Below are 18,834 nucleotides of genomic sequence, written 5' to 3'. Positions count from 1 at the left end.
AATGAGCTGTGCATATGAGCGTGCGTACCTTTGGTTTGTTGCTGTGTTTTGACTGAGCAGCAATGATCTGCTGAGGTTTTTTAGCAGCCGGACAGGTCAAAGGAACGTTGATGTTTTCTTTAGCTTTCAGCAGGTTCAAAACCGTCTGAGGACTCGTTTCCCTGAGGACAAGAAACACACGCACACACATTAAAATACATATCTGTTTTGTTTAGCTTTGACCTCGGCCTGTGTAAATGCTTATGTATATTGCTGCCTGTGTCCACGTCAAAACCATAGCCTTAATCCATGAAGCACTTTGAATTGGAGTGTATCACTGAGGTCAGAGGTTCATGTCCTGCAATGTTATTTTTTGTCAGCGGAAACTATGATGAAAAACAACAACAACAAAAATATATATGTACACTACCATTCAAAAGTTCGCAGTCACTTTTTTAGAAATAAATGCGTTATTATATGTGCTAACAGGCATAGATTTACACTATGGTTCAAAAGTTTGAGGTCACTTAGAAATGCTCTTTTTTTTGAAAGAAAAGTGTGTTTTTTTCGATGAAGATAACATTAATCAGAAATACAGTCTACACATTGCTAATGTGGTAAATCACTATTCTAGCTGGAAACAGCTGATTTTTTATGAAATATCTCCATAGAGGCACAGAGGAACATTTCCAGCAACCATCACTCCTGCATTCTAATGCTACATTGTGTTAGCTAATGGTGCTGAAAGACTAACTGATGATTAGAAAACCCTTCTGCAATTATGCTAGCACATAAAAAAATGTTACCCGTTTCTTGTCAGCAAATCAAAACTTAATTATAATTTCCAAAACTGACAAAAGGACAAAGTGTATTACAGTGAGGTGCAGCATCAGTGGATAAGCACACTACAGCCAATCAGTTTTCTCCTCTCTCTCTCTGCAAAAATGACACTAAATGGAATTTATGAAAATTAAAACTAATAAAACTATATTGTCTTAATCTAAAATCAATATTAAGTCATTTAGCAAAAGTTCACACTGATTTCCAGATGTTTTGAACTTTGTCCACATTAATAATAACAGAATTTCTTTCTATTAAAGTAAAAGAAAAATCCACACAGGAAAGTTTTTGTGTACTTGCTAGCTGCTGGATCTGAATACAAAGAAACTTCCAGATGCTACAAACTGGTTGATTTAACATTCATCTTTCTTGATCTAATTTGGATTTAAAGCCTCTTCACTCTAAGTGGCTTCAATCTATTTAGCAGCTATCTAGTGGAAAATGCCCAACACATGATTCACAGCATTCTAATTCATTTTTCTCAGCTTATTAAAGCAGCATTTCAGCTTGATGTAGAACTGCTGTCACAAGTAAAAGATACAGCTGTGAGTTGTAGAAAATATTACCTTTAATATCTGGCAGCAAGGGTGCCAAAAATATGCAAAAAATGGTGCTGAATACTGTAACACTCAGTAACTGTACAGACGGACAAAATAACTGCAAATATCTGTTAAAAATGTATTTTCAGCTGATTTAAATACAACAATATTGTGTAATTTTATGGTCACAAATTAAGGAGAAACGAGTGATCATTTATAAAATACAGTTTTTGGTTGTTTTTCCTACAGTTTTGTAAAAAAAAACATGTAAATGAGTACATTTTTAAAAATCTAAACAGATATTATCTGTAATTTAAGAAAACAACAATCTGTAAAATAATTAAATATACCTTTGTATATAATATAGACATTGCTTTTTTCAAAATACCTGCCAACATATGCAACATAATGATAAATATTAGCTGATTTAAACAGTAAACAGTGTCATTTTAGGGTCACACATGTAAAGGGATAAATTACTATTTATAAAATTGCAGATTTTTGATGTGGACAATATTTGCACTTTTGGCCTTTTTGTATCCTTTTTGTTAATTCTTTGATTTTATCTACTATTCAACAGAAATTGTTGTACAATGGGTGGATTGACCAGTCATGTTTTAGGCACACAGTAAATACTTCACAGCAGGATAATATTATTGTTGGTTTTAATCTGTTCCGGTAGACTGCTGAGTAAAATAAAAGCTGAATGTACGTATGTACCATGCGTGTAAAGAATTACTTCAGCAGAGCTCAGTGTTGCTTTTATATTTCTCTAACCTCTTTATGAAAACGTTGCTGATACATCCAGTGAGGTTGGTGAGGCTTTGGTCTGGGGTTCCACCCACAAAGGTTCCTAATAACGGCGGTGCTCTGCTCCCCGTGGTCGTTCCCTCCCTGCCTTTCTCCAGCACGTCGTCCATGTACAGACGCATTCTGAGGAATGAGTACAAACAAAGTCAGTAAACAAAGCTGGGCGCCGGTTCCTCTTTTGGCTTCGGGACCACCTAACATCAGCTCCTACCCATTGACGTTGTTGTAGATCATGACATAGTGACTGTTGTCGTCGTTGTACGTCTTCTGGGTCTTGATCACAGTGTTGCCGACATTCACCACAACGTGGCCGGCGCGCAAAATTGCCTGACACTCACCAATCTGCAGCCACAACACACCAGGATCAGTGCTTGCAAGACACAAGATAATACTTGAGTGTTTCATCATCGTCACACTCGACTGGCTGCATTTTGATGAGCATCTATTGACATTACAATCATGGATTTCTTTGCAAAGTGGGTGCATTTTGGTGTTATGCCAAATGACAAAGGAGTGTGGGATTTGTTGGATTTTCAGCAAAAAGAGGATGCTCAAATGTGCTAATACCACTAATCTAAGAATAACAGTGGCACAAAATGAACACAACAATACGATTAAATCATTCATAGCAGACATTCAGATGCCAACAACATTCACCTTTTCTCTAAGTCAGAAAACAAGACAATTTACATGCTGCTTTTTTTTATTTTAGTTCACTGCACAGCCCTCCACTTGTATGCAGGGATGTGCATCATTCTTTTGATTGGAAGCTTCAGCGTTCGAGTTTGTTCCTACTTGGTCGCGGTGGTAGAACATGAGTCCATCTGTCTTGTCAGTTCTGAAGCTGAAGCCTGCGGAGAAGTTGCTCCTAAGGCCAGGAATGTTTGCCAGAGACCCAAAGTCCAAGTAGCTCTGACCGGTGAAATGAGCTTCACGAGCCACCTGCACAAACACACAGGTCACATTTTTGGATTTGCCTGTAGTTCTATATGTACAGTATCCACACAGGTAGCACTTTCATATCTAAGATACAGAAGGTCTATATATGCTACTGTTCAAAAGTTTGGGGTCACCCAGGCAATTTCATATTTTCCATGAAAACTCACACTTTTATTCATGTGCTAACATAATTACACAAGGGTTTTCTAATCATCAGTTAGCCTTTCAACACCATTAGCTAACACAATGTAGCATTAGAACACAGGAGTGATGGTTGCTGGAAATGTTCCTCTGTACCCCTATGGAGATATTCCATTAAAAATCAGCAGTTTACAGCTAGAATAATCATTTACCACATTAACAATGTCTAGACTCCATTTCTGATTAATTTAATGTTATCTTCATCGAAAAGAAATTGTTTTTCTTTAAAAAATAAGGACATTTCTAAGTGACCCACAAACTTTTCAATGGTAATGTACATCTATGCCTGTTAACACATTACTAACACATCTATTTCTAAAAAAAAAAACAACAACAAAAAAAATAATGAAGCTGTCCCCTTCTTATGCTTTGATTACTTGGATAATAATTTTGTGGTTCAGAGGCGTTTTTTGGACAAATATGTTCTGGATACACCATCTGACAGCTTTCCAAAATGTCTTCATGTTGACTACACAACAGAAGACAGTGGAGAAGTTTATACTTATCCTTTTCACAACTGATACAAATATCAGGTATATGACTATATGACTACTGCAGTCACTTCAGGTGTGTGTTAAGTCTATGCAGTTTGAAATAGAAATAGAAAGAGTGAATACCAGCTCTGGTCACCAGTAGCCCTAAACATGCCACTTAATAATATGAAAAAAAAAAAAATGCACTGACTCTCATTAATAGGTAAACTGTGTTCTCTTACCAGCAGATCACTGTCACAGCCGAAACTGACTCCAGAGCTCACCATCCTCTTCAAGTCGATGTGAGAGTTTTGAGCCTTTACATTTCTGAAACAGCCTTTCACAGAGCCCTGCTTAGAAAATACAGCCTTCAACCTGTAGAGAGGTAAAGACAGAACTCATTAAACATACTCTGAGTGTCAAAAAATGTTTCTGAATCTAAATCTGTGCTTGTTTCTCTTTTTTCTTTAGCTTCTTTGGCCTGATTAGGAATTATATTTTCTAAATTATCTACAAAATACTATCTTCGTATGTGATTTATTCACTTTTGTCTGCTGTTAGTGGACAGTGTTGTTGTTTTTTTTTTGAAAAGTAGCTGCCTGGAAATGTACAATAGTACATGAGTGTGTACCAACATGAGACAATAAAGTCAAAGCAGTGAGCTAAAAGAAGCAGAAAAAAGTGCTGTAGAGCATTTCGGACATTACCAAAACCCTTTCAAAGATCTGCTTTAAATACCTCAGTGATATGAACAACAAACTCAAAACTGGATTGTACCAACTGGAATTTTTTTTTTAAAGAAGGGGTAACAATGACAAAACTTGTGTTTGACGCACTTTTCAGGCATCTTTTGCTCCGGTACTCCACCCAGGTAGTAGCTGCCCGTGAACACAGGGATGCTGTCTGAGAACTGGTGCGTGTAGAGGGGGGCGCGGTTTTTCCTCACCACAATACGGTTTTGGGTTGAACGCAAGATGATGACCTCCAGCTACACAGTTAGAAACATGCCACACATCAACACATATGAGAAAACATTGGTACTTCTATAGTCTAAATAATGAATAACGATACAAAGAAGTGTTTTAATAATGTATGAAATGCAGTTTGTAGTAAAAATGTTATCATCAAAACAAATTACATTAGAGAAATCCTTAATTACTCAAAACAAATGCTTAGTTTGACTAATGGTGATAATGAAAATGCAACTAAACTAAGTTAGTAAGGTGGTGGAAGGTGCCAAAGTAAGGAATCAGAGTTTGGAGATGCTTTAAATTTAACCCTTACAAGGCCATGTTATTTTATATATATTTGCATGTACAGCCATATTTCTGAGAAGTGCATATACTAAAACCACCTAACCTTATATAAACTGATATAAAATCTGAACAAGAAAGAAACTTATATGGTTGTGTTCAGTACTGTCCTGATTGAGCTGTAGGAAACTCGCTGCCATGTAAAGCCGGGACCGAGTATTAGTCCCTCCAGAAAAACGGGATTATGCGATGACATGAATTCCCACATTAATCACCAAAATGCCGCTGATTATGCGGGGGTCATTTATTTCCCAAAAGCCCACATAATCCCTGCAAAATAGCGCATAATTCCCGCAAGAATCTCACATTTCCACGAAAAAAAGAGAAATATGCGGGTCCCGCTTGATTTCAAAACAGTGCCCAGATTTACTGTACGAAAGTGGAAAATCAACCATGTTGCAGCACTTCTCCACGACGAAGCACAGCAAAAGGTTTGCTGAACACAAAGGACTCAAACAACAACTTAGTGGTAGCTTAGTAACAGGATGTAGGAGAAGAATCACCTTTTTTTCTCAGTTCTTGCATATTTCGCATATTTTTGCATATTTCACAACTATTCGCATACTTTGCAACTTTCCGTAATTTCCCCGGATAAAATGGCATAAAAACCCTGCATATTTATTCGCATAATCAAGGATTTTAGCCTGCGTTTTTCTGGAGGGTCGAGAGTATACTTGGTTCCGCTTACTCGTACACATAGCCGAAACCGAACATTCTCGGCTCAACACGTGTGACTTGTTTATGATTGCTAATTAACATAAAATATGCACACACCCGTATGTTTAAGTCGACCAATGGTGAGATATAAACATTGGCCCCAAATTTGCTTATCGTCAAATATTTCAAACGATAAAGCCCTATGTTTATATCTCACCATTGGTCGACATAAACATACAGGTGTGTGCATATTTTATGTTAATTAGCAATCATAAACAAGTCACACGTGTTGAGCCGAGAATGTTCAGTTTCGGCTGTGTGTACGAGTAAGTGTGAACTGGTCCCGGCTTTTTAAGGGTTAAGTATATGAAATGACATGATGAACTTACAGTTTTGGCTTCAGCATCAGTGATCTTCAGATCTTCTGGTGATCCCGCTTTGTCCTCGAGCTCCATCAGAGAATCACTGAAGTCATAGAAAACCTTGAGTCTGCCCTGAAGCACCGCCAGACACAGGAACTTATTCTGTTGGAGGAGAAACATGGAGAAAACTCTGAGCTGCTATTTGAGCGGTCAATACAGTTACCGCAACAGCTGGATCACAACTTGAAATTTGAAGTTGATACTGACATTGATGCAAAAAAAGCGGGGTGTCCTCCCGCTGTCCAGAATATCGCCACAGGAGGGCGACCAGAAGGCATCCAAATCAGAATTCCAAACCACCTGAACTATAGTTATTAGATATATCATATCACCTGGGAACACCTTGAGATCCCCCCGGAAGAGGCTGAAAAATGTTTCTGGTGTGAGGAACATCTGGAGTGCCCTGCTGCAACCACAACCCAACCTCTGATTGGCTAACACTGCTTCTTAACCTTTGGATCAGTCAAATCAGAGCAAGTTCAGGAAACGTGCTGCTTCATATGTTTTCAGACCTGGGAGTTCTTGGATCTATACCCTCACCTGAGAAGCCTTTGTCATCAAATTTCAGAATCTTGCAGCTTTGCACAAATAATCACAACAAAACCGATTTTAAAACGAATGGATGTCGAAAAAGCTTTTTGTCTGCTGCTAGAATTAAGCAATGACTGAATGTTTGAAGAAAATTAATGATTGAATGGAAAAACTGGCAATGAATGAGAGAATGAATGAGTGCTAGAAAAAGGGAAAGACTGACATCAAAATTACTGAATGATGGAGTGTTGGAAAAGTGAATAAACTGTATTATTAGTAAAAATAATAATTATTAAGTAAATAAATATTAGATTAGGGAACTTATTGAATAAATGAGCGAAATCTTTACCTCAGTATGCAGCAGGAGCAGGATTCCGTTGTGAGAGAGCAGCTTGACTTCTTGTTCAAAGCGCTGCATACGTGTTGATTCATCCGTAAAGATGATCTCAGCAAAACCGGTACCGTCAAAATACGCTGCGTCATTTACCCAGGCCTGAGTCAGCACTGGTTTGGACCTATTGATAGCATTTCCATTCAACCAGGGATCACGTAGTGGGGAAAAAAAGGACATTATGGGATCCTGCTGAGAAATCTGGGACAACAAAGTTTCAGACAGAGAAACTAAATGACAGAGTGTACACTTACCTGCCACATGGTTTCTCCTCTGTGGTGTTGAGCTGGAAGATTTTTTCAAAGTTATACAGACTGAGCACCTCCTCGTTCAGTGTATCTAGCTCGATACAGCCCTTAAAGTTAGGGAGCGCGAGTGCAGAAGGCGGCTAAAAAAGGGAAAATAAATTAATTCATATTAATCATAAATATATATGGAAACAACACAACTATGGCTTTACAAAAAAAACCTGGCATGTTGACTGTACATACGATTATGTTTAAAAAATATTACATGTATTTAATGGTGTTGATAGAGTGCAATCACATAACAGAAGCATACAGCCCTTCCTGCACTTACTTTGAAAGTGCTCGGGTATCCTCCCACATAGAAGACAGTGTCGTCGGTCAAAAGGTTGAGCAGCCCCTGATCGCCTTTAGCCTCCACATTGGCTTTGGTCACTCGTTGGTCTCCCTCGCTGGCTTCTGAAGACATGGACATCTGACCATATTGAAGGATCCTGCGTTCACAAAGACAGAGCATTAGACATAATGTAAATATAGCAGAGGAGTAGATTTATGCTACATAATGGAGCGCAAGTGTGGCATAATAAGATGCATTCAAGATAGCATATTTCTCAAATAACGATGAGAGCCGTTATTTTCCTTATCTACAGAAGGTACCAGGCTTTTAGCTTTAATACCCTCTGTTTAACCAGTGTGATTATTCATATGTTAGTACAAAGCCTCATTTTTATCCTGCTCACCCCGTAATTGCGTTATGCGGTTAGTACAAACTCAACACTTGCTGAAATCATTTCAAATTAAAAGCCCTTTGAAGTTTTAGTGAACAGAAACCATTCATTTCTAACAGGCCTTGCATTGCAATATGTAACATATTGTATTTAGCAGCCAGAAAGGATTGAAGGATGAAAAAATGAAATAAAACATAGTGAATGAATCTAACACCATCACTGTCAGTCTGAAACCTGAATAACATGCCCGATACATTTATCAGACTCTCTTTACCACCAAAGCCTAAGTAGTTTCTAAGCATTTTCTTGCTCCTGTCACATTTTATTCACTCTTCAGCTCAGTTTTCACTGCAATATAAAGTCCTGCAACTCTGTGGCAACAGCACAAACATGTCTGGAAGAAGAGAGAACTCAAAACTATCTTCTGTGGAGTATGACAGTTATAATTCCATCATTCACGAAAAAAGAAAAAAAGAAAAAAAAAGTTAAATTTGCTTTGAATTTTTACTTTACGAAAAAGAAAAAAAAAACTGCAATCACCATGTGCAACAGCAGGTGTTGGCAGCACTTTAAAAAATGGTGACTCTGCACGATGTAGACGTTGTACTACTACTTTTGGTTGCAGCTGAGTCACGTAATTGTTCCCCAGTTGTGGTAGGAAGCACGGATTTTATTTCACTTTGCTTTGGTTTTTCATTTTTACAGAATCTGGTGCAAACAGTTTATTTTTGAGAAGTTATTTTAAAAAAGACATCTAGAAGAGAATGATTTTCATGACTTGAGCTTTAAATTTAAAGTGTTCGATCTGAACAGCATGCTACAGATGCGTAGGTTGAGGACTTTCAGCGCTGGTTTGTGTGCTTTACCTCTCCAGCACTAGGCTATTGAAGTTTCCATCAGACTTGACATCTTCTTCCATCATCACCTGGGCAGTCTCTCCTCCAACGTTAAAGTACCAACGCAGTCTTTTCCCCTCCAGTGTCATGCCCAGGAACTCTTTAGTGGACTACAAATACCACAGACACAACAACGAATTTCAAAACCAACATAACTTTGCCAGTTAAAAGCCCACGTACAGGAGCTCCTGGCTCGATGTTTGTCACTTTGTATCAAACAGATGCACAGTGATGTTCACTGTGACATGCGGTTCTGAAAGAAACTGTAAAAAAGACACACATATAACCTACACTGAGAGTAATGTGAAAAGAGAATCAAAGAATAAACCCAACACAAACTGCTCCTCTATGTTGCCATGGGGACGCTTACATCCTTGTTGCCGAGGTAGAGGACGAACTGCTTGGTGGCACCGTTCTGTCGCCTGGTCCGCGCTGTCTCTGGCAGGGTGATGTAGAACTTCAGGGATGTGTAGGCAGCCTGGTCAGCCAGGTTAGATGGAGTACGAACCTGAACACCAGACGATCCGTTAAACTTCACCGGCACGCTCACCTGGACGGGGCAAAAAGGAGGAGAAAGGGCAAGAAAACACATTAGAGACTTTAGAGCTCTAGATGTTGTTAAACCTCCTACTGTTCCTGGAAAATTAGCCTAAAAAGACAATCCAAGATATAGCCAAAGTAAATCAAAACAAGCTCTCAAACCACGTGGAATGCCGACATGGTTCTGGTCTTTTCTGAGAGGTAACACAGGTTTTTTTCCCCTATTGTATGTAAGCACTACTGGCATTGATTAATTTGCCTGCAGATAACTGTAGTTTGGTATTAGTTGTAAAACACAATAGGAGGCATGAAGCTCGTCACTGTTCGGATTTTATACCAGTAATACCATAAACAACATAGAAAACAAAGATTTTACATGTTTTTATAAGCTCATCTGAAGACTCATTTGTGTTTATGACATTAAAACACAGAGCAAAATAATACATTTACATATTTGACTTGTTTTATACATTCTTAGCCAATGTAGCCTCACAACTTTCCTCAACATCCTAATTTTTGCCTTTTGCAGACAGACACAGACCAGTCCAGGGACTTTGTTGTAGTTTTGAACCCACGGAAGCAACATTTCACAATTTAAGGATCGCATCTTTACATAAATAAGAGGGGCAGGCACTACTTGCATTAACTTCACACTTTCGTATGACGTGTTGCATCATTACCCACAGATGTGTAGCAGTTATGGTAAATGGACTTGCTCTTATATAGTGCTTTTCTACTCATCAGAGTACTCAAAGCACTTTTACAACAATTGCTCCCATTCACACACACACATGTGCAGGTTGCTAATCAACCTGCAACATCAGTCAGTATACATTCATACACCAGTGGAACAGTCACTGGTAGGCAATTCGGGGTTCAGAATCTTGCCCAAGGAAACTGCGGCATGCAGCACATGACTAGGCGAGAGCGAGAATCGAACCACCAACCCTTCAATCATTGGACGACCCGCTCTACCACCTGAGCCACAGCCGTCCCAGTTTACTTAAAGTTTCAAATGCCCAGAATTTTAAGAGGTTGATATGTTAAATCTTTAACAAATTAATTTTAGCATGAAGGCTTGTCAATGCAACGTCCTCTGACGGGATGGATACCTTGCTGGCAGCATTGCGGGCCTGTTGTATGAGCTGTCGGATGCGGTTGATGTTCTCAGAGATGTTTGGCATCTGGGCGGAGTGGTTCTGCAGTTCATCCAGTTTCTTCATGAGTGTAGGAATAGCTTCACCCAGCTTGTTCACTACAAAGACACAGAGAGAGCAACAGTAAGTGATTCATATCCCAAATAACATGTTTTGAATTTTTATGTTAAAAGTAACAATGAGAAAATCTGTTATGTTTCATTTGAGCTGCAACTCACAGGTGATGATTTATTAATCTTACTTTCAATTCAGGGTGACAAGAAAAAGCTGGCAGCAGCAAATATGCAGCATTTTTTCTGGAGACTGTGAATTAATTAATAAGTTAAATATTTGTTAGACTGCCTTTCACTCAATCAAATAACTGATTATTTGGCTGTCTTAGTTGTAGTTTTTTTTACTGTATGTGATGCAATCAAAATGTGTGGTGCATGTGGACGGAGAGCATCATGAGAACATGCTAGGGTGTTGCGTGAGGTCACACCATCAACATCAGGACCTGTGTTAAACATGGTTTTGTGACCACTGGCAGGTTGACAGTTGTAATTGCTTCAAACTTTCACAGAGAGCAAACATCGCATCTCGTGTCAGTCAGCCTATTAAATGAAAAACTTTCATGTGGTGGATCATCACTGATGATTAGAGGTGGCTACCATCAAGAGAAGAAACAACAATGTTCACAGCTAGGGTTGCAGTCTCCAAAACTGAAAAGGAGTGTCAGGTCAGGAGCGCCGGGATAATTTGCTTGTTGTTCTTTTAACAGCCATGTGGTTGTACAGCAGGAAGTCTATTCCCCAGAGTTGGAATGTCAAGGTAGATTTCTGCTGTAATGCTGGAGGTGTCTAAAGAAGCAAATGACCTGTACTGTGCAATGTGAGCACGCAAACTGAAATTCAACTTATACAGTCAGTATTTTGGCACTGTTTAAGAGATTCAGTGGCCATTGCAGATGACCCTTGACATGCACACAGAATGGGACTTTAAGAAGGTACTACAGGTGCTGACAGGAACACTGGAAATTTTGCTGCACATGGAGACTAATTCAACGCGCATCAGGTATCGATAAAGATTTTTATAGGCACAGTCTTGGAACGTTGTGATCGCACCTTGCATAATGGAGCATAAGTGATGGATTTATTTGGTGAAATTACTCATCTTAAAGTCAAAAAGGGCTTCTAAAGGTAAATGAAGTAAGCATGCAGTACTATTATTAGTCATTAAATGGAAAAGGAGTGAACACTGACAGATATAAACAAGCAGTAGGCTCTTTCTTTGGTGACACATTCAGAAGCTCCTACCTGTGTTGTTGGCATCCATCACGGCCTTGTTGATGTCATCGTTGGTGGCGTTGGCGTCTCCATACGCTTTCTGCCATTGGTCCAGCTGCTCTTTAATTGGACGCAAAGCATCGTTGACTTGGGTGGCCGTTTTGTTTGCCCGATCCGCTACTCGCTTTGCTTCACCAATCTCCTGAGTCACATCTGTTTATCACAGAAAAGGATGGATGGAAACACCAAAATAGGGTTGTTGTTTTTTAGTAATTATATTTTGTAGTAAAAAAAACAACAACCTTCTATTAAGGTTTCAAATAAACGAGCAGCAAACTTTGAAAATCTAAATACTGCATTGCAATTTCACCAAAACTTTCTGAACTCAGTTCTTATGAATTGCAGACAATTTTTTGAAGACGTTCAAGGATCTGTGTTTTGAAATTTAAATATACCTATTTCGCATTTCAATGTGTTTTTTCTTGTGTTGAATGTGCGTACTTGTGGTAAAGTTGAGGTTATTCTGAAACGCCTCCAAATCCTTCTTCATTTGAGCCTGTTTGTTTTTGGCATCAACCACTCGTTTCTTCGCATCTTCCAGCTTCGGCTTCAGGTCTGTGCAGCACAAAAAATTTTTTACATAAACATTTCTGCTTTTGATTTATTTCCAGACATAGTTCATATAGATCACTATCATGAAAACACTGATGTACAGATGTGCATTTACCGTTGTTCAGCTCCTCATCAAGCTTTTCGACTTCATTTTTCAGCTCTGTACTGTGGTTCTTCAGAGAAATAGCTTGCTGACCGAGGTCCTGGTCCTTTATGTTCTAAAAAACACACAACAATATTACAAGCCGGACACAAACAAATAAATCATGTGAAGCCAGTTTTTGAGTAGCTGCAATTTGAGCATGTATGTGCTTACAGAGGCAGAAAAATTTATTTGTGTGTGTCCTGTACCTCCACAGTGTCATTGGCAGCCTTGTCAGCCATCTTGGCAGCCTCTTCTGCCTCCTTGATGCTGTTGATAATCTTGTTGTAAGCTTGTGTTACGTCTACTAATCCGTCACTCTTGGTTTCTGCAATCAAACTGCAGAAAAATGCAGGTATTTCGCAACTGCATGGAAACATTCCAAGATTATTAACCCTCTGGACCCCCAAACTTACTCGAGAGTTTGAAAAGCATGGCTTTTTTTTTTTTTAAATCATCCAAATTACACCATTTATCACAGCAAGAAACTGCAAGAACTGAAGAAATTGTTTGATTTAAAATCTCCCAACGATTCTTCAGCTTGTCCTGTGCAACTTTCGGTTTGTTAGCAAAAACAAAAAACAGCGTAAAATGCAGTCATTTAATTCTACATATCTTTAAGTATTGTCCAAAAGCAAAAAACATTTGCTCTAGCCACTTTCTGAAAAATAAGATAAAACATCAGTGCAGATGTGAAGCTCTTAGTGACTCAGCTGCGACCAACAATTCCATAATAAAATAAAATAAAATAAAATCAGGTACTTTTCAACTAAACTAGCCTGAACTGTGTTCACACAGAGCAGATAGAAGTCAATGGTGGAAATAAGTGGAAAATGTAGCTACAATATAATATCTAGAGTATGTAGAGCCACATATTTTTTGTAAATGCAATTTTTGTGTTTTTTTTTTAATGATTTCTGATGATTACAACAGTGCCATACTGGATAAAAGATATGCTTGAGTTCTTTCTCCTTTCAGCCATGGCTGTGCTGAGAAGTCCAGGTCTTTTTATTGCAGAGAAGAATGAGCTCACAGTGAGTAAAAATGTGACAGGAGAAAACCCCTGGGAACTGCTTAGGGTTCACAAGGTTAATCTTTTAAATTCTCTCTTCACAGAATTTCCCTCTGGGGATTAATAAAGTCTAAGTCTTTACTAACTTGCAACATTACTACATGGAGATATTTTCCAGCATGTTTATCTGCCTTCTATACCAGCTTGACAACATGATACATGGTAGTAGCTGACTGCTCTCTCACCTGGATAAGTTCATTGCTAAAGCGTTGAGCATCTCAGCATGCTTCTCCGCTCTCTCCACCAAGGGGATTTTGGAGTCCGTCCAAGCAAAATTCTGCACTTTCTTTGCCAGAGGTGTCCTGGCGCCGTCCAGCTGGGCCGCCAAATGTTCGTACTCCTGTAAAACATTGTGAAAGAGGAAGAACTCAATGGCGTGGCCTCATGTTTAAAACCTATACTATACCACTCCAATGTTTGCTGTTTAATTCCACAGACTATAGTTACATGTCGTCACCCTGCTGCAGTTCCTGTCTGTAGCTTCACTCACAAAAAGCATAATATCAAAAAATAACTGTCTAAAACAGATGGTGAATTGCATTAATGATCCAAATTACACAGAACATCTGTACTTAATTGTAAAAAAGAGTCTCTTTTATTCTTGACATGGTAAGTCCTGTGAGTTGTGGTGAAGGTTTTATATAGCAAATGTTGGAACCAAGACATGATTCAAACATCCTAAACAAAAGCGTTAAGATGACAATAAAAAGTACTGGCATACTAAGAAAAACAGTAAGAACTCATATAAAGACAGGATGTTCTTCTTTTCACATAGCTACTTTGTAAAGAATTGATGATGGGTTGACATTATAGTGTGATACGAGTAGAAACTGCTGATTTCCAGAGATTTTTTGCACTATGTGAACTACAAGTTTAAATCTGAGTGTTTTTGTTTGTTCTGACCTCCTTGGAGTCCTGAAGCATTGAAGATGCATCGTTGACTTGAGCGACATCGTCTTCAGCCATGCTCAGCTGGTTGTTCACCTCCTTCTGCTTCGCCACCAACTCTTGTATTCTCCTCTGAGAGAGAGAGAGAGAGAGAGAGAGAGAGAGAGAGAGAGAGAGAGAGAGAGAGAGAGAGAGAGAGAGAGAGAGAGAGAGAGAGAGAGAGAGAGAGAGAGAGAGAGAGAGAGAGAGAGAGAGAGAGAGAGAGAGAGAGAGAGAGAGAGAGAGAGAGAGAGAGAGAGAGAGAGTAGTTACATACCAGGGTGGCTTTCATTCGCTCCTTCATGTTGGTTTAGTCTTTTGCTAATCTTAATAGAGATGCCCCAATCCAATCTCAAAGATCAGGATCAGGGCTGATCAAGGCATTTTTTAATTAACTGGTAATAGCACGAACCTAAGCCTGATTGTTGTTTATGTCTGCTGTTACACAGGTGCTGTAGCAGGACGCTAGGCATGCTAAATCTAAACAGCTTACTAAATCAACCAATAATGGATTGTTTGATAAAATAAGACTTTTTTCCTGTGCTGATTTTACTGATTTAGTCAACAGACACATGGCATGGGCCATAAAGCAGCCTTATTCCATTGTGCTATAGGAATGATGTCTTAGTTGATCCCAACTTGGCTTAAGCTTTTGGATAGAAGTCATCAAGTGTCACAGAAGTCTTTGTCATGGTGGCCCATTGCTAGCTAAACCCCTACAATGCTCCATAGACTGTATATATAGTGGATGTAGCATCTGGCTCCAGAATTGAAGCCAACCCAGAAGTGTCAAAAACTTGCAATATCACGCCGTCCGCTAGGGTTGGCTCCAAAAAGCTTTTGCTCCATAGACCCCAATTCATTTTTGGAAAAAATAAAATTTGATAGACTGATGTTCTACAGTTCAGGATTTTTTTCCTGTTAGTTTTCATGGTCAAAATGAGAGATCAGGTGGCCGATCTTAAAATAAATCAATACTGAATTTTAAATAAATCGTTGAAGTTGGCGGAGCCAGGGGGCGTGGCTATACTTGATAGACAGCAACGGAAGCCTCTGCGGTAAAATGTGGGCGGGATAAGAGAGTCCTCAGCCAATCCTGTCCCTAGTTGCTCTCCGGTCCAGTCTGTTTGATGACGCTTTTTACGTCACTGGCTCCAAAAAAATCCAAAACGGCGACCAGGAAGTAGCAAAATCCGGGCTTCATTTTCTCGGCGTTGAAACCAACGGGTGACGTCATGGTAAGTTTACGCCTGCAATGCTCACAGTGGACTGCCGAGTGACCGCCTTCTTATCGAAGAGTAAAAGGCTCCACCTGGTGGAACACCTAGACAATGCAGTTAAACTACAATACATGCATGTAGAGAATACAGGTTTTCATTGTATTTTGCAGCCAAAGGTCACACTACATTTCAGTCAAACTCACATTATTGCTCTCCAGCATTTTCTCATTAGCATTGTTGATCTCTGCAGCTCTGGCAGTGTTGTTCACAGCTTCATTCAGGGCGTCTCGAAGGTCCATCATTTGAGAGTGGAAATGGGACAGACGATCTCTGATAGCTTTGGCCAAGTCATTGTTTTCTCCTTGACGACCTGCCAACTCCTTGTTAACACGATCCAACACTAGCACAGGACAGAGATTTAAATAAGTGAAACACTATTTTTGTATAACTTGTTGCAGAAAAGCTGATATTGTGTAATATTGCATTTACTTTAAATATCACAATACATGACTGCACTATTGTCTCTCCTGTGGAATGTTAACAGTTGAAGAATAAAAACAGACTTCCATGGATGCACATGCTTCTCTAAGTGAATAAACTTACATTTCTCTGCCTCTGTCTTCTCTTTGTCAGCCATTTTCTTCTGTCCCACGCAGCTCCTGTACCTCATCTCCCTCAGCATGGCCTGCACCTCCCTCAGCTTTGTCTCCTTCTCCTCGTCGTCCTGATCTGCCTCAGTCTCGTTCACTAGAGAACGATTTCCCATCAGCTTGACGTCTGCAATAAAACAACAGCATTGTAAAAAAAATTATTAATCAATTATAGTAGTGTTAGTGGAATGAGGCTGTAACAAGGTGTATATGACAGAATTGTAGATATTGTAAAGTGACAGAGGTTTAAATGGCAATTTATCTTGTAGAAAATAGCTTTTTTTCAACCTACACTAATTTTGTAACAGAATATGTATCATAGATCAGCTTAATTAAAATTTAAGTAATATTTGACAGTGGAAATTTTGATATGGAGACAGTTATTAAAACAACTGATAAATAAAGTCAACTGAAGTTTTTTACACTAATAGTCTATCCAAGATGATGTATTTTCTATGTTCTGCTGTATTTACATGACATGCAGACAAAACATTTAAATACAGATAAATATATAACATTCTAATGATGTGAATATGAATTTAAGTCCAAATGTGTGTCTGAAAATACTCAGTGTTTGTTTGCAATCACCGTTTATATTCTTTGTCATGTTGTTGAGGAAGGACAGCAGATCTTCTGCCCTCTGGTGTGTGTTCCTGGTACTATTATTCAGGTCACCAACCCTGTCAGTCATTGCTGCCACCTGAAGGTACCACAGCACAAAACACTCTCACATACACATGAAATGATCATTTTATTTAGTTGTGGCAGAGAACACTGTTTGATAAGAGGCTGGCTGAAAACTAGAAACTGGTTCTCATCATTTCTGACCCAAAACAAGCAGAAAATGTAGCTTCATGACTGTGATTACGTGACGAACAAAACACTATTATAAGATGAGAAATTTAAACCATATTGAAGGGGAAATTGTCACAGTTATTTACAAAGAAAAACTATTTTTCTAAATTGATATTTATTACATGTATACAATGAAGATGTTTCAAGAATTTATCAGCTCCAGTAGAAGCAGAATTTGTTTCATCCTTTCAAATGCCCTCTCTTGCCTGATAAAACACTATTTATATTTCTACATATTAATCTGAAGATAAATATATAGAAACTGGGCTGGATTAACTTAGACAAATATCAGCTTCTTTAACCCTCTGATGGATTTGAAAGGCATGCTTTAAATGACAAAAAAATGATGACATTTTCAGAATCAGAAACTGTAAAAACAAGAGGATTGTCAGATTTTAACTTGTCAACAGTTCTTGAACTTGTCAGGCGTGATATGCCATTCTGTCAGAAAACTGAGTCGTCTGCTGTTTCCACAGAGGTGTAGGACTTTTGATTTTGGTGGAAAATGAGTGCACGGTGTGTGAAAGTGTGACAGGAGGAGAAAACGCCCAGAAATTGTGTGGCGCTCAGAGGGTTAAAAAGCAGCTTGATGTTGGAGTGGATTTAGATTGTTCCAGTGAGGGATAAAACACTGCTCAGTGTATTCATCTGTAGTATGTAAACGTGTGTGTTCTTACCTTGTTCTGCAGCTCATCAATGTCATCATTTATATTCATGATCTCAGCTTCCAGCATGTCGGCCCGGTTCCGGCTCCCATCCAGTGTACTGTTGTAGTTCTCTATGGCACGCTGGAATCATGGGAAGGCAATTTAATTTACACCTTATTGTAATATCTCGCCAACAGTACAGCAGTCTTGTTTTTGTGTGTATAAACTCACAGCCATGTCCTCCACAGACTTGTTGAGATTGTTCAGCTGTGCCCAGGCCATGGAGCTGGCGTTGAGGCTGCTCAGCTGACCGGAGACTGAGCGGAAGTTGTCGTTCATCTTGTCCAGATCCTCCAACAGGACGATGACACAGCTGTCACACGCTGCATTGAGGAAACACACACAAACACACATCAGTGTATTCCTACATAACAAATGTCTTTTTCTACTTACAGAGACATAGGGGATGACTATAGTCCTTATATAGCAGTGTGTTTCACTAACGTTCACAGTGCATGCCATGCTGGTTCTCCATAGGAACACTGTATCTCTGTGAACAGGTGTCACACTGTTTTCCTGTCATCCCATCAGGACAGCGGCACTCTCCTGTCCGGGGGTCGCAGCGACCTCCTCTGCAGTCGCACTCTGGAGGAAGAGAAGAGGGTATGACTATTATTTGTGTTATATGGTCGGAACCAGAAAATGCATCTAGTGATACTGCTGGTCTTGCTAATGCAGCGTTTGTGTGTTTGCTGGAATACAAATTGCTTGATCTTTGGCAAC

The 18,834-nt window shown here is 39.2% G+C and overlaps 1 protein-coding gene across 4 annotated transcripts in view; it reads right to left on the bottom strand.

Moving 5' to 3' along the window:
• Positions 1–18,834, bottom strand: part of lama5 (laminin, alpha 5) — a 128,856-nt gene that overhangs the window by 5,874 nt on the left and 104,148 nt on the right. For all 4 annotated transcript variants that reach the window (XR_007942383.1, XM_022195768.2, XM_051949165.1 and 1 more), the window contains 25 exons: positions 18,556–18,696; positions 18,283–18,434; positions 18,082–18,192; positions 17,138–17,249; positions 16,503–16,676; positions 16,103–16,299; positions 14,656–14,772; positions 13,938–14,092; positions 12,890–13,019; positions 12,654–12,756; positions 12,428–12,541; positions 11,957–12,139; positions 10,617–10,759; positions 9,335–9,514; positions 8,935–9,074; positions 7,675–7,834; positions 7,350–7,483; positions 7,054–7,219; positions 6,141–6,275; positions 4,618–4,769; positions 4,024–4,156; positions 2,964–3,110; positions 2,380–2,510; positions 2,136–2,291; positions 29–161 (listed from right to left, as the gene is read on the bottom strand). Coding sequence is in view for 3 of the 4 variants with exons in the window: in XM_022195768.2 (XP_022051460.2) it covers positions 29–161; positions 2,136–2,291; positions 2,380–2,510; positions 2,964–3,110; positions 4,024–4,156; positions 4,618–4,769; positions 6,141–6,275; positions 7,054–7,219; positions 7,350–7,483; positions 7,675–7,834; positions 8,935–9,074; positions 9,335–9,514; positions 10,617–10,759; positions 11,957–12,139; positions 12,428–12,541; positions 12,654–12,756; positions 12,890–13,019; positions 13,938–14,092; positions 14,656–14,772; positions 16,103–16,299; positions 16,503–16,676; positions 17,138–17,249; positions 18,082–18,192; positions 18,283–18,434; positions 18,556–18,696 (3,599 nt within the window). In the remaining variant the exon portion in view is untranslated. The remainder of the gene's footprint in view (positions 1–28; positions 162–2,135; positions 2,292–2,379; positions 2,511–2,963; positions 3,111–4,023; positions 4,157–4,617; positions 4,770–6,140; positions 6,276–7,053; positions 7,220–7,349; positions 7,484–7,674; positions 7,835–8,934; positions 9,075–9,334; positions 9,515–10,616; positions 10,760–11,956; positions 12,140–12,427; positions 12,542–12,653; positions 12,757–12,889; positions 13,020–13,937; positions 14,093–14,655; positions 14,773–16,102; positions 16,300–16,502; positions 16,677–17,137; positions 17,250–18,081; positions 18,193–18,282; positions 18,435–18,555; positions 18,697–18,834) is intronic.

This window comes from Acanthochromis polyacanthus, chromosome 6, assembly GCF_021347895.1.
Source record: "Acanthochromis polyacanthus isolate Apoly-LR-REF ecotype Palm Island chromosome 6, KAUST_Apoly_ChrSc, whole genome shotgun sequence".
Lineage (NCBI taxonomy): Eukaryota > Metazoa > Chordata > Actinopteri > Pomacentridae > Acanthochromis > Acanthochromis polyacanthus.
This window is presented reverse-complemented; position numbering and strand designations above follow the sequence as displayed.